Source organism: Octopus bimaculoides, chromosome 27 (genome assembly GCF_001194135.2).
Source record: "Octopus bimaculoides isolate UCB-OBI-ISO-001 chromosome 27, ASM119413v2, whole genome shotgun sequence".
Taxonomy (NCBI): Eukaryota; Metazoa; Mollusca; class Cephalopoda; order Octopoda; family Octopodidae; genus Octopus; species Octopus bimaculoides.
In genome coordinates, this window is record NC_069007.1 from 22024836 (window position 1) to 22041257 (window position 16422).

A 16422-nucleotide genomic window follows, 5' to 3' on the forward strand; every position below is an offset into this window, starting at 1 on the left:
ATTTGACAGATAAAGTTGATAAAAAGGGAAAGTGTGGAGAAGATAAGAAGAGGAGAAAATACACAAACTACAATACAAATGAAAAGCAGGACAGAGTAGAGCCATGACAAGAAAAGTAAGAGAGAATGATTGATAAATTAATGTATGAAGAGAGAGGGAGAGAGAGTGATAGATATGAGAGAGAGACAGACAGACAGATAGTGATAGACAGGAGAGATAGGTAATTATAGATATCTAGAGAAAGAGAGAGAGGTAATGCGAAAGAAAGAGAATGACGGGAAGGAGAGAGGGGTAACCAGAAAGATCTAGATAGATAGAGAGATATAGGCAGTGTGCAAGAGGAGGAGAGCGAGAAACTGACAGAGTGATAGGAATGAGAGAGGGTTAACTGTAAATGGCTAGATAAATAGATATAGGTAGTGAGAGAGGGAGAGAGAGAGAAACAGGGTGACAGAATAGAGAGAGAGAAAGAGCTATGAACAACTAGATAGATAAATAAATAAAGGCAGTGTGAAAGAGGGAGAAAGCGAGCGACAGAGACAAGGAGAGAAATAGTGATAGAAAAGAGAGAGAAGTAGCTATAACTATCTAGATAGATAGAGAGGTATATGCAATACGAGAGAGAGAGAGTAATGGAAAAGAGAGAGAAGTAGTTATAACTATCTATCTCGACAGAGAGACATAGGCAGTGCGACAGAGAAAAAAGAGTGAGAGAGTAATAAAAAGAAGAGAGAAATAGGTATAACTCTCTAGATAGGGAGAGAGTTATAGGCAGTGCGAGAGAGACAGAGTGAGAGAAAGGACAGAGTGGTAGCTGTAAATATCTCGATAGGCAGAGATATATAGGCAGTGCGAGAGAGAGGGAGAGAGAGGCGCGCGCGTGTGTGTGCGAGAGAGGGTGAACAACATGGACACGGATTATATTCTGCAGATTTTCTGGCATGAGAAATTCTGGTTACCTGTCGGTACGTCGTGGACGAATCTGGAAAGTCATGAGAAGAATGTATATTACCCCAAGGCAAGGGACATGTCTTTGGCAGTGCTGGTCGCGGTCGTCTTTCTGGCTTTCCGATACTGTTACGAGAGGTAAGTTGGTCGCTCCAGGCCTTTTCCTTCCCACCAAATCATATCTGTGTACAGACTGTCTCTGTCCTCGTTAGATGCCTCGTGTCTCTATACATCTATATACACACACATATATATACACACACACGCTAATATACACATGTTTATATATATATATATATAATATATATATACATAAATATACACATAAGTGTATATTTATGTGAGTATAGATCCATATATGTTTGTGTATATATTATATGTGTGTGTGTGTGTGTACACATTGTATACCATGGTGACCACATTCTAATGTTTCGTATATATACCTTACGTACCTCAGCGTCTCGCAACCATTCAACAACAAGTATACACAACTTTTATATGTATATATAATATACACACACATATTATATATACATATGTACATGTGCGTGTATGTGTGTGTGTATATATATATATATATATATATATATATATATATATATAAAGCACGTGTGTTTGTGAAGGATATATATATAATATATATATATATATATATATATATATACAATCAAACCTACTCATAATCAAATCATCGCACCTATATATATATATATATATATACACACACACACACACATATACGTATATATATATGTGTGTATATGCCCACACGTCTACGTCTGGTGTGTGTGTGTGTAAATCGACTCAGTATATAACGTGGAACAATATGAAATTGACATGCTTTATTAGTAAATATATAAATAAATATGATCCACATAGACACACCGTATTATATTGTGACAGACACACACATGACGTTATAATAGACTGGAGTGCACAACGCCATGGCACTCACTCCTCCTTACCTATGGAAGTCACACATCACCACGATGCTATACTAGTTTCTAGTCACACTTAAAAGACCATTGACACTATTGTGCTAACTTCGTTCTGCTGTGTATACAATGGTACCACATTTCAGGATCCACCCCTCACTCGGCTATACACAGTATTTTCTATATACACTCCACATGCACTCCGATACCATTTTACTAACCCACTCATCGGGGGTTGGGACTTGTTACACTCGCTACACCTTGATACAGTCAGAAACTGTCATACCACACCATTTTTTTTCTTTCACAATCGTACGGCGAGATATCCCCCATATATATATATATATGAAACGAGAAAAGTCTTCTGGTGTGTATATGTACTGTGATGTCTATATCTATGTATATATCATGTATGTGTGGTGTGTATATTATATACATTATGGGTCTGCACTAATTATTTTATTCAACCTAGTTCGTGTTCTTTTCTTGCCCATCATTTCCTGTTCGTCTCCGTACACATGTTATCATTTAATGAGATGTACATGTTTTCAATCGTCGCATTTCTATTTACACATTTATATTTTTTCTATAATAAAATCGTAGCGGCGGCCGGCATACTTGAGTAACTTTATACCAAAGTTTTTCTGCTTTTCTAATAAGAATTCATAAACAGCTCACACAACATATAACCTACATTACAAGCTATAAATGTTTTCAAACAGGCACGCGGCCACATTTTGGGGGCGAGGCAACAGTTAATTTAGATCGATTTCTGTTCGTGATTGTATCGACTCCCCATAAATGGTGAAAGATAGGGTTTAGTGGAAATTTGAACTTTGCATGTAATTAAAAACTGCTTGACATTCTTGTCCCACATACTACATGATCTTAAATAGAAATAGAAAACAAAACGCACACAATCGACGTGATGATTTCTACGGTGTGTGACAGCATTCGATTAAATCGACCACAACACTTAACTGGTATTTATTTTTATGGACACCAAGACAAGATGTAAGACAACGGTTTCGTCACCGGCGGGATTTGAACTCTGAAGTGGACATAAAGGGACGTAACTAACTACTGTGTGACATTTTTGCCAACGGCTCTACCGACTCTGCCGCTTCCGCAGCCGTTAATAATAATATTAATCATCATCATCCGTTCTGCTAAATGCACAAGATCTGAAACTTTGGGGGAGGGGAATAGCCGATTACATTGAACCCCAGTGTTTCACTGGTACTTAATCTGTCGACCCCGAAAGGATAATGATAATTTTGTAAGCACAAAACCTGAAGTTTGGGTGAGGGTTAAGTGGATTACATCGGCGCCAGTGCTCAACTGGTACTTTATTTTACCGATCCCGAATGGATAAAAGGTAAAGTCGACCTCGACCGAATTTGAACTAAGAACGTAAAACCGGAAGGAATTCCACTAAGCATTTTGTCCGGTGTGCTAACGATTCTACTGGCTCATACGATTAATAGTAATTCTAATTATGGGGGAACAAGGCTTGACATTGAGAGTGGGGTTAACTGATACCATCAACTCCACTGCTTGTCCGGGTCTGTATTTTATCGACCCCCCCCCCTCCACAAATAGATGAAATGCAAAGTTGACCTCACCAAGATTTGAACCTAGAATCTTAAAGAGCCGGAAGAAATGCTGCTCCATTTCTTCTCTATGGACCCCTTTGATTACTATTTTATTCTGGTGAACTCTCATAGTCCTTCAGTGTTTAAAAACTAGTTTTATAGCATCTTCTTTCAAATTTCCTATTTTATATTTCACACATTAAGTTGTGTAAGTTGATCTCAGTTAGAGAAAGAAACCTCGCTGTTTCTTGCAATACATACCAATACATACACCTAAAGCAAAATATTTACAGGGGCCCTTGAAATGCTATTGCGGATACCCCCAATTTACTATTTTGTTGCATGGACACCACAAAGTCTTATATGGATCCCAGTTGAGAACCACTGCTCCTAAGGATACTGTCAGCCTTAATAACAACTAGGTTATACATCGTCCACACCCACATTCCTTGTCTCGTACTTTCCCTTCCGCTTTTATTAATTTTATTATACGCCTTAGCACGAGGGAAGATGTTTTCTCAGCCGATTTAGCAACTGTTGAACATAGACAACAGGAGATGGAAATATAGGGTAATTTAACAGAATTAACCCCAGTATTTTACTGGTTATTATGGCACTTTCGCTTCTAAACGAATGAGTCGCCAAGTAACTCCCTATTCAATTTAATAATGGTGATGCTAAGAGTTAGATATGAAACCTTTTGCCGCGACTCCCATTATATTACTAGCATGATCATTATTTCACATAGATATAGGTTTGCATGCGACGATTTTAAAGTGTATGTATGAAGAATGTTATAATAATGTTCATGCTTTTCCCAGAGCGAGATATTAACAACATGAGTGGGAACGGAATCTGTCCCATAACGGGTGATTCCGTTTGTTGAGAAATCGGCTGTTGTTTTAGTTCGTATCAATCGTAATCAAGTAAATTTAACTTAATGATCAGAGAAATTCCAGTTGTGGCCATTCTGACATTTCATGTAATCACAACTATTATTACCCAAGCTATCTTTTTTTAAAATTTTTATGATGGCAGCGTGTGATTTGAGGGAGATTTCTGGCCCGCGATGCGTCAAAGTGTGAGTGTATGGGAGGTCGTGTTTACGCGTGGGTCTGTCGAGAAAGAAACTATACCAGAAACATCGTACTAAATAGGCGTGGCTGTGGTAAGAAGCTTGTTTCTCGATCATGTGATCTTGAGTTCAGTCTCCATGCGTGGCACCATGTGTGAGTGTGTGTGCTTGTCCCTACTGCTTGGCAGTCAGTGTTGGTTTGTTTACGTTCTCATAACTTAGCGGTTCGGCGAAAAGAGATCGAGAGAATAAGTACTGTAGTCGATTTATTCAACTAAATTCTTCAAGGCAGCGACTCCAGCATGGCCGCTGGCCAAAGACTGAAACAAATAAAGGATAAAATAAATTGAGTATTTGTCCGATGATTCGTCAGGAGGAATTGTGAGATGTTGTGGCTATCATTCCCGCTTCACATCCAGGTTTGTTTAAAAATTGAAGGGAAGACATGCAGAAAATTTCATGCTGTTTGTTAGGGCACCCGTTATAATAAGTTCTTAACATTTGCCCTTGATTAGTTACTTCTTTACTCCCTGGTGCTGCTGATCTTATTACCAGAGGCGTTCCAGACATGACCGTCCCGTCTTTTTTTTTTTTTTTTACTTTGAGGCATTGTGTACCCAAGATCACATAATCCAATGTTTCATGTTTTTATGGCATCTTTTATCTTTTTACTTGTTTCAGTTATTGGACTGTGACCATGCTGGGGCACCACCTTGAAGGGTTATAGTTCTATTGGTCCTGTTGTCAAACAGCTAAGTTGCAGGGTTGCTGAAATGCAAACAAACACCAGATGTCAAGCAGTGGTCACACACAGACACACACACACATGCGTGCACACACATCACCAAGAGCAATTAACCTCTCCAATTGTTGTTCTTTAACCTAGAAGCTTCGAGTGGCCCCATCCACTGTCAGCATTTTTTGCCAGTCACCTGCTTTGTAATATATTCATTTGAGAACAGTTACCTTCCTACCCTTGCCATTTCTTTTCACTGGAACTTGAAAAAAAATCAATGAGGGAATCAGCCAAAGAAGAAAGTGTCTGTTCGCAGTTCTTTCAGCCTCGTCCACCTGAGAACCTTTTTTGCTGTCACTACCAGACAGAGGAAAACTACTTTGTCTGCCCAGGGCAGCTGGGTTGTCATCACAATGGATTTAGCTGACAGCTGGATCTATCCCATGAGCAAAAGCAGCTGCTCAACATGACTCTGCAAACCAGCAATGTCTGAGAAGACGTCAGGCCAAGTAAAATCGCTCTCGTTCATGCATACTGATTTGTCTTTTACAGGTGCTGGGGCCACATAAAATGCACTTGTGTCAGTTGCTGTGTAAGTGCATCCATACCAGTGGCACATAAAAAGCATCCAGTGCCACTCTGTTAAGTGGTTGGCATTAGGAAGGGCATCCAGCCTTAGAAACCATGCTATAACAGACAATTGGAGCCTGCTCAGCTCCTGTTAAACCATCCACCCCATACCAGCATGGGAAATGGACATTAAAGTGTATAACACAAAGGGATGGGTATGTATCCTAGCTTATATTACTGTACCTATTATTGATAGAGAGAATAGTGAACAAGATAGGGTAGCGATTGAGATGGGGGTGGTAGTGGACAAGAGAGAGGGTGGCAAATGAGAGAAGCTGGTATCATTAGAATTGGTTTATCTCTTTTTACTCCCAAACACTCATCATCATTGTTGTTTTAATGTTCACTTTCATGATTACATGGGTTGGAGCAAATTTCTTGAGGTGGATTCTTCTATGGCCAGATGCCCTTCTTGCTGCCAACCTTCACTCGTTTCCAAGTAAGACAATATCTCCCCTAACCAGACAGGTCTCAGAAGATTGGAAACAAGAGGACACCACATGCATGACAATAAGCACTGGTTTATAAGTTTCATAGGACGTCAAGGAGACAGCAGTGCACACACACACACACAACACTGTGTGTGTGGGAGACTTCTTTCAATTTTTTGACTGTGGCCATGCTGGGGCACTGCCTTGAAGGGTTTTAATCAGACACTTGCTGAAGGTGCCGTGGAGTGGGACTGAACCCAAAACCTTGTGATTGAGAAGCAAAAGTCTTTTCACCCAGCCATGCTTGTGCTTACATCATTTCATTTTTCTTTTAAAGACCCAGTTTATAGAACTTTCAGACATCCCACAGAGCCTCATTTGTTTCTATAACTTGATGCAGTGGACGTCCAAGACAGCAAACAGGTTTCCGTTTCAAGTTAAAAGTGCATCAATGCATAAACGCCTCCATCACTACAGCAACTGACAAAAGTACAAACGTCAGAACTTGTTGTTTCTCAGACTACTTTAGATTCATCATCATCATCATCATTAGTAGAAAACCCATGAAGCCAAGTGAAATCATAGTTGTGGGACCTGTGCTGGTGGCACATAAAAATAGCTGTTACACTCTTGGAGTGGTTGGTGTCAGGAAGGGCATCCAGCCATAGAAACCCTGCCAAATCAGACAGGGAGTCTGGTGCAGCCCCTCAGCTTACCAGCCCTGGTCAAGCTGTCCAACCCATGCCAGCATGGACAATGGACGTTAAATGATGATGATGACATTTAAAGTAAAATGTTTTCAGGTGCCTTTAAAATACTACCATTGATCCCCCAATTTACTATTTTGTTGTGTGGACCCGCCCCCACCAAATCTTGTATGGACCCCGGTTGAGAATCACTGGTCGAAAGGAATGAAACAACTACTTGCAGTACTGCGTGTGTGTGTGTGTGTGTAGTGGAGTGTGTGTGTAAATGTGTTGTTGTAAGTGTTTCACACGAGACTTCCCATCTGTGAATAATTTTTCAGCTTGAGTGATAATTGCTTCTAATACAGAGAAAGGGAATTTGGAAGAAGGGGACTTGATAATTATCATATTCTGTGTGTGTATGTCCTGGGCCTGTTTGTACAGAAGCCACATTGAATAAAGGATTCAAAAGTATTCGGATTGCGGGACAACATCATTATACAATATGTGGGTGTGTACAGATGTATATGAGTGTGCAGGTATGTAAAGTATAGATATGTATATAGGTATGTATATAAGTATGTAGAATATATATATATGCATATAGGTATGTATAATATATGTATGATATATGTAGGTTTGTGTAAAGGTATGTATGACCTATATCTGTATATAAGTGTGCATGACCTATATCTGTATATAAGTATTTATGACCTATATCTGTATATAAGTGTGCGTGACCTATGTAGGTATAGCATGAATGTATAACATAGATGTGTATAACCTCTCTCTCTCTCTCTCTCTCTCTCTCTATAGGAGGATATGTTGTGGGGAGGGGAAGAAATCCGACAGGGACACATTGTGCATAAGTAGGTTTATGAGGGTGCAAAGGACTGAACCCAAAACCACTTGGTCGCAAAGAAAGCTTCTTAACCATACATACACCCATGCCTGCGCCTGTTTTAGTTTTAGTTTTAGTTTTTTGCATTTGATTGAATTGTAAATTTGATAGTTTATAACACACACACGCAATACGCCTCTTTCGTTTTCTTTCTACCGAATACACTCAAAAGGTTTCGTCATCCTGATGCTCTTGTAGATGTTTGCCCAAGGTGCCACGAGTGGGACTGAACTCTAAACTCTGTGATTGAGAAGCAAACTTCTTACCACACCTCTGCCTATATAAAATCAAAACAAACAAAGAACAAACAAACCAATACAGGGGGCCCAAAAAAGTTTCACCTGTTTTTTATTTTGAAAACTATTGTAGGTTTTTCAATTAATTTTATAGAACAATGATGAATAATAACAACGAATGGAACAATGATAACAACGAACGCAAACGGTTCAAACTGTTCTCCATTGTTCTTGATACAAGGAAGCAAACGCAAAGCTGCGACAATCCTTTTGGCACGGTTCCACATTGATTGTGGCGAATTGCTTGTTAATAACACAACAAAGATCAGGAATGGTTTGCGGTTTCTCTTTGTATACCATGTCTTTAAGAACCCCCCACAAGAAGAAATCCATAGAGGTTAAATCAGGTGAACGTCCTAGCCATTCAATTGGTCCATGCTGTCCATTCAATTGGTCCACACTGTCCACTCCATCTGCCATTAAAATTGGTGTCAAGCCATTCATGAACGCAGTTACTCCATGGAGGTTAACTTCCTCCTCCAATACCACATGTGGATCTTCATGACTCCAATACAAACAATTATATCTGTTAATGTACAATAAAATAAAAATCAAGCGAAACTTTCTGGATACCCTGTATATATATAAAAATAAAAAACATTCTGTTAATTTATTATGTAAATATTAATGATATGTAGGTGAATGCTGTGTACTCCTGTGTTAGCAGTGCACTTAAATCACATGTTAAGGTCTTTATTGATTTTCTATAGAAATTATCGCCAACACTGATTTTGTTATGACATTTTGTTAAATTTTTATAGAGATTTCTCCTTTCGTGAACTGTGTATACATTCTTTGGCAGACTCTGTACATGCATACATGTGTCTACTCGATGTCATGTGGTTGTTGTAAATAATTGTCACCGTCATACAGGCAGTGTCATTCATTTCCAGTATTCTGTCAGGCCATGGGGAAGCAGGTGAAGGTTGGCAACAGGAAAGGCACCCAGCCATAGAAAATCTGCACCAGTAAACTCTCTGTGCAAGCAAGCAAGCATTTAAAGGTGGATATTAAATTGATGATGATGATGATGATGATATCCGATACATGTTGAGTAAATTTAAGATAGCTCTCAGCAATAGCTTCGAAGTTGCTTCTATCTTCCACAAGGACAAAAAGTCAGCTGAGAAATAAATGGTGACATCGATTAAGTTATTCGAACTGAAAACAATGGCAACACATCTGTTGACAGAACTTCAGTGAACAGGTCAAAGTTCAAGTGAGCTGAAATCACATGGTTATATACGGAAAATTTTTTAATTTCATTTTGTATTTTAATATCATTAACATAAATTCTCAAATTTACATTTTTTTTTTTTACGTTTGTCAGTGAAATTTATCATCATCATCACCATTGTCAGCATTTTAATGACTACTTGTCCATGCTTGCATGGATGGGTCAGATGCAGTTTATCGAAGCAAATTTTCTACGACCCTTATTTGTTTCAAGGTCACCAACCCATGTCTGTTTCTGTGTCACCGTGTCACCAACTCTTCCCTGTTTTCATACAAGGTAATACTCCCCCCCACCTATAGCCAAACATGATTTTGCAGAATATTAGAAAGGAATGACATTCAGTTGCAAAAATCATTCAACGTCAAGCTGGGAAAACTAACACATACGTACATGTGTGTGTGTGTGTATGTATGTATATATGTATATACATGCATGCATACATACACACACACGCACACACACACATACATGCTCAGACATGTGTATGTCTCAATACACATATTCAGACACGTGTGCGCAATGGGCTTCTTCCAGTTTCCTGGGATCCGCACTAGCCTCCACTTGTCTGTTTTCTACAGCTGGATGCCCTCCCTAATGCCAGTTTATTTACAGAATGAACTGTGTTCTCTTTACGTGGTTCCGGTACTTTTTATGTGAATATTGAAGTACAGTGTTCAGCAAAGAGAGAGCGTTTGACACATGTTACTAGAGGAAGGACAGATGTTACACTTAAGTTTTCCTATTCATGGAGCTGAAGAATTTCTTAGTCTTTCTTCTTATTGAACTAAGTTTCTAGCCATAATTTTTACAGTTTCATTTGGCAGGTTGTTTTTTTTCTCTTTTCTTTTTTTTTTTTTTTTTTTTTTTTTTATAATCTTAGTGATTTAGTCTCCAACAAGGCTTCAGACCACTATAACATAAGGGACTACAAAGAAGAAAAAAATGGATTAATTTTAAGCTTTTTCTAAAGATTTTCTCATTTACAAATAAAATGCCAATTTATGACAACTTTGTAGATTTTTCAAAACTGCTTAACCCTCTAACTGGAATTAAATTTCATCATTATCTTAGTAATGATGTTTAATATCTACCAAAAACTAGAATTGCTATTTTCTCCAAGTCGCGTTGCTTCAATAAACTTGACATATTTCAGCAAAAATTCGTTTCAAACCTGACATCCCTCAAAAGATAGATTGGTATATGAATAAACTGCTTTCCACAGTTAAGGGCAATAAAATTTTGTGTGGATATATCTGATTTCCATGTTAAAGGGGTTAAGCTTATAGGCCTTAAACGTTATGTGTAAATGATATGAAAGTTTTATAAAATAAATTAAAATTCGCATTAACAGATATTGAGTCAGGAAATAAGAAATTTCACTCGTTGCCATGTAAATATGGGTCTACAACACATTACATCAGCTTTATGAAAATTAAGAGATAGGATTACAACCAAATGGATTGAAAATGTCGTAATTAACTGAGAAAATATGGCCAGAATAGTTGATACTTCCTATGAAAGGGATAATGTTAATGTCATTTATTAGAAATAATGGGTCTTTTGTAAAAAACAAGGCCCAGTACATTTCTATAATTGTGGGTGTATATAGGGTGTCGTGTCTCCTTGCCTTGGCAGCACATGATCTTTGTGACTGTCACTGTCTTGCATGCAATGTCCGTTTCTGTGAAAATATGTCTGGTCATAAGGAAATGTTATTACCTTACTTGAAAACAGGTGAAGGTTAGCAACCGGAAGAGCATCGAGTCTTAGAAGATCTGCTTCAACAAATTCCATCAGACTCGTTTGTGCATGCAAAGATGGATGTTAAAAGAATGGTGACAGTGAACTTGTGAACTAGCTGTGTAGTTACTTTCTACATCTAACGGTGTGTGTGTGTGTATATATTATATTATATACTCTTATATCAGTAGAGTGCTTTACCAGAGGGTTTTTAAAAACTACTGAGGAGGCAGTTGGTGGGGAGTGCTGGAATGTTTATTTAGGAGAGCCTGGTTATTTGATAGTATATACATCACTGTACATGTCTGTCTGTCAGTCTCTCCTTTTTTTTTCTCTTCCTCTACAAGCCATGTGCAAACCCCCTCCCCTCTGTCTTCATTCAGCCCTTCTCCCTCCCTTCACAAAGCATCTTCACGTGTTTGCAATAGTTTTTCACAGGAACCCTATTACCATAGCAACCCTTTCTTGAGGAGAGAGGGTTTTCACTCCCACGTATTTGTTCACACACACACACACACGTATGTATATAGATGTGTGTGTGTATGCATAGTGTTTGTGTGTGTGCATGTATATATGTGTGTGTATATATATTGTATGAATATGTATGTGTTATATATGTGTGCATGTGTATGTCTATGCTTCATATATGTGTGTGTGTATATATGTGTGTGTATACATATGTACATAAATGCATGTATGTATACAATAAACACTCATGCATTTTCTTACCTGCCTAAATAACATTGTGTCAACTATACATATATTCATGTGTGTGTGAACATAAAAACACACACATATGCATCCGCTTACTTGCCTGGATAGCACCCTAATATATGCACATATATTACTCACACACACACACACACACACACACACACATAGTAACAATAACAGCTGCAGCAGACCTGCCCCCCTCTCTGTTTCCCCTTAATATGAATCCACTGTCATCACAATTAAGCCCTTTACATTTAAATGTCACCCTTTTTTTTTTTTTAGTTATTTCACTCTGCCTTCATTTGAGAGGGTTGTAAGATGTGAGGTTTAAGAAGCTCATTCTGCAACCACGTGGTTTTGAGTTCAGTCCTACTGTTTGTCACCTAACTTCTTAACCACACAGCCCTTTTGTTAGAAAACATGGGGAGGGGATCTTTGTAATACACCAACCAACCCGTGGACAGGAGCACCGAGAAGCTACAAAATGTTGAAACCCCACAGTTGTAGGATATCATTTAGACAACAACTGAACCAATATGTAATGTAATAGTAACCCTGTGTAGTATGATTTTCGTCCTTGGGTAGCAACTGTTATTTCCTCTTTGCTGACCCCTTAGAAAGTATGAAAAATGGCTAATATTTCCTTCAAACTTTGCTTTTGTTACATTTATTCAAACCCTCAAAGAATCCCTTTCAACACATGGTTATGATGCTCCCCTCTACTCCTGCTCAGAGATGCACATATTGTCAGCCACTAAGGGACATGCTCAAGTGGTTAAGATCAAGCAATGGACAAGAAACTCTCTGGTATTGAGCAGAATATTTTGCTATAACAATATTTCTGCTTCAGCAACTCAGTGCAGATTCTGTGTGAAATGTAATGGAAAAATAGGTCAGTTTCAAAACATTGATGTCCAGGTGACAAAAAGCAAAATCTGAAGGAAATAATAGTCATTTCCTTTAATTTCTAGATGGAAGCAAATAAGAAATATAACACTTATTGATCAATGACAAAAGGAAAAAAAAAAAAACGTTTGTTACAGAAATATAATTAGACCTGTGGACTTAGTCCACAAACACCTCCACCAACAACTAATCCTCTATTTGTTCTTAGACTAATAAGGCATTTGTTATATTAATTGAAAGCTCACAATAAACATGGTTGTCAGGTTTCTTAATAGCACCGTAATCTGTTAAAGTTTACGTTTAAATGCTGTAGCTATGAGAGAGTGGATTTTTTAAGAAAAATATTATTTATGAAAGGAGTTCTAAACAAGCAAGCATAGGACAAAATTGAAAAAAAAGAAAGACAGAGCGAATTGTCTTAATTGAAAGGTTATAAAGTAAAGACAACTAAAGAAACAAACTACTATAAAAATACTATAACAAAAAGAAAGAAAAATAAACCATTTGGAATGTCTTTCTATACCGGTTCAAAAGTCAGAAGTATGTCAGAAATAAAGCTGAAAATCTAAACACCTAACGTTTTTTTTTTTTCTTCTTTCCTTTATTCTTTCATCTCCTTATCATGGAATACAGCCCCAAGAACATGGCTGGTTTGTAGTTTTCTTAAGGGCTGTCAATGAGACATGGACCCTGCAAGCCACACTGCTGGATGTCTGATCTAGGAGGGCTGCAAGAGTGAACAAGAACAAATACAGTGTGGCAGAACAGACCCCTTTTGCCTGAACTGCTAAGTTATGAAGATGTAAGCAAACCAACACCAGTTGTCAAGCAGGGGTTGGAGACAAACACAGACACTTACACACATTTGAGCTTCCACACAGTTTCTGTATCCCATATTCACTGAAAATGCTTTGGTTGGCCCTAGACTATAGCAGAAGACACTTGCCCAAGGTGCTATGCAGTGGGACTGATCCTGGAACCATGTGGTTGAGAAGCAAGCTTCTTATCACACAGCCATACCTATATACACACACACACACACACACACACACACACACACACACACACACACACACACACACACACACACACACACACACACACACACACACACACAACACACGATGGGCTTCAACCAAGTTCACTTGCCCAAGGTGCCGCATGGTGGAACTGAACCCAAAACCACTTGGTTCGGAAGCAAGACTCTCTCATACCTGCACCTTAGCCACACCTGTATCTGTCTTTACCATGTGTCTACATTAACACCCATCTCACTTGCAGACACTAATTAACGTGTTTTAATTGATAGCTTCCTCTGTCTGCTTATTCACAAAAATCCTTCTACTTTTCTTTAGTCCTTATTTCTAGGATCTGCTCCAACAGTTAGACTAACCCTGTGTCTAGCTGGTCCTCAACCCTAAACCAAAACATGTTATCCGTGAACTGTCAATGTACTAATAAAAACCAGGCTTGTTTCCCCGCTACATTCCATAATTAATTTTCATTAATTAAAATGTTGTGGATGTCATCTTCTTTTTCAGGGGTAAGGAGATAGAATTAGTCTTTCAGGAAATGAGTGCTCTCATCATTAAGGGTATAATTTTAATTAAAAAATTCCAGGTGTGGCCATGTGGCTAAGAAGCTTGCTTCCCAACTGTGTGTTCATGGGTTCAGTCCCACTGCATGGCACATTGGGCACGTGTCTTTTGCTATAGCCTCGAGCCAACCAAAGCTTTGTGAGTGGATTTGGTGGATGGGAACTGAGAGAAGCCCTGTGGACTGAACCTGGAATCATATGGTTGGGAAGAAAACTTCATACCACAACCCTATCAACTCAACAAATTTTCATTTCAGGTCACATTTCCATGGTACAACCTTTGTGAACCTCCAGGGATCTGCAGCCCCCAGGTTTGGGAATCACTGTTTTAAGGGGTTACATATAGCCCCAATAAAGAAGGCAGTAGCCAGAAATGATAATTGGCAACTTTATATATGAAGGGTTAGGGGTTAGTAGACCTGAGGAAGGGCTGACTTACAGCAAAAGGACTGTACCCATTAGCCTTTACATGGGCGCTTAAGGTGCTAGAAATAATAGTCAGATCTCCCTCAAATTAAATTTTAGCATCTCAAAACAAAGAGGGGAAAAAGGACTACGTTACATAATGTAGGTTTAAATGGTGAATGTCTGAAAGGAAATAAGGTGTGGGGGTCATTGTTGGAATGTCTTTGATGATGTTTCCTCCATAATCTAGTGACTGACTAGTGATTCAACAAAAGTAACAATGACAATATTACGCACACATTGTATACAACATGACTTTCTGAATACAATAACGATTTACACAATACATTAGAGAGGGGGGGTGGGGGAACAAAACAAAATAACAATAGAAAGATCTCCATTAACAACTGACAAAAATGTAATTTGAAGCGCAATAGGTGAATGGCAGACTTGGCAGAGCACCGGTAAAAATGCCATCTGCTATTTGATTATGTCCTCTTATATTCTGGGTTCAAATCTCATTGAAGTCGGTTTTACCTTTTTCTATATACAACCCTGTAGAAACTTTGCCAGATCAGATTGGAGCCTCGTGCAAGTTTCTGGTTTGCCAGCCCTCAGTCAAACTGTCCAACCCATGCCAGCATGGAAAGCTGGCGTTAAACGACAATTATGATATGATGAAACCTGTGTGCCTATTTTTTTTTCTTCTTTTTTGAGGAAGGCATGAATATCATGTGATTCCCTTATCCTGTTCTTGTGTCAGATAAAGGCGCTATCTTCTATCCCTACCCCAAGTACCACTACTACACTCCTTGGCTGACAGACTATGAGGGGGTGCTGAAAAGTTACTGGCTTTAAGGGTATTGCAAAAGTTGAAGGTCCTTTATAGGGCATAGAAAAACTGAAGGACCACTGCAAATAAGTGTGTGAATCCGAGAGGGGAATATGTTGTGGCTAAATATTACCTTATTTGGAAACAGGTGAGGGTTGGTGATAGGAAGGGCATTCAACTAAAGAAAATAGGCCCCAACAAAATTTTGTCGGACACATGCAAGCATGGAAAAGTAGACATTATAATAATCATGATACGTACATGACAGGCTTCCATACAGTTTCTCTCTACTAAATCTAAATTCACTCAAACAGCATTGGTTGGTGCCAGGCTGCGATAGAAAAAAAAAAAACTTGCCCATGGTGTGCCATGCAGTGGGTTTGAACCCAGAACTATGTGGTTGTGAAGCAAGCTTTTTAACCACATAGCCATGCTGTGCTTGTGAAATTCCTTAATCTATTAAAAAATGTTAAATATATTTTTAATTTTTGTTATCAGCAACTTATTGCTGACATCTCTTACTAATGGTTTTTACCATGTGGTACCTGCTTGGCATTGTGTGTGTGTGTGTGTTTATCCATGTGGTACCTGCTTGGCATTGTGTGTGTGTGTGTGTGTTTATCCATGTTATTTGTTATCAAAGAATATCTTACTTTGGATGGGTGTTTTTTTCATGTGGATATGATTAATGAAATTAGAAATTCCTTTGGTCTGATATTTAGAAATGTGAATTTATTATGCCCAGGTATGGCTGTGTG

At 38.5% G+C, this 16422-nt stretch overlaps 1 protein-coding gene across 2 annotated transcripts in view; it reads left to right on the top strand.

Annotated features, from left to right (window-relative positions):
* The first annotated feature begins 557 nt into the window (after window positions 1-557).
* The window catches only part of LOC106870521 (ceramide synthase 5), a 49444-nt gene continuing 33579 nt past the window's right edge, over window positions 558-16422 (top strand). The window contains exon 1 of one of the 2 annotated variants that reach the window (XM_014916643.2): window positions 558-1086. In XM_014916643.2, the coding sequence (XP_014772129.1) occupies window positions 908-1086 (179 nt within the window). In that variant the 5' untranslated portion in view covers window positions 558-907. The remainder of the gene's footprint in view (window positions 1087-16422) is intronic. The other variant, XM_052977288.1, reaches the window with a different exon arrangement.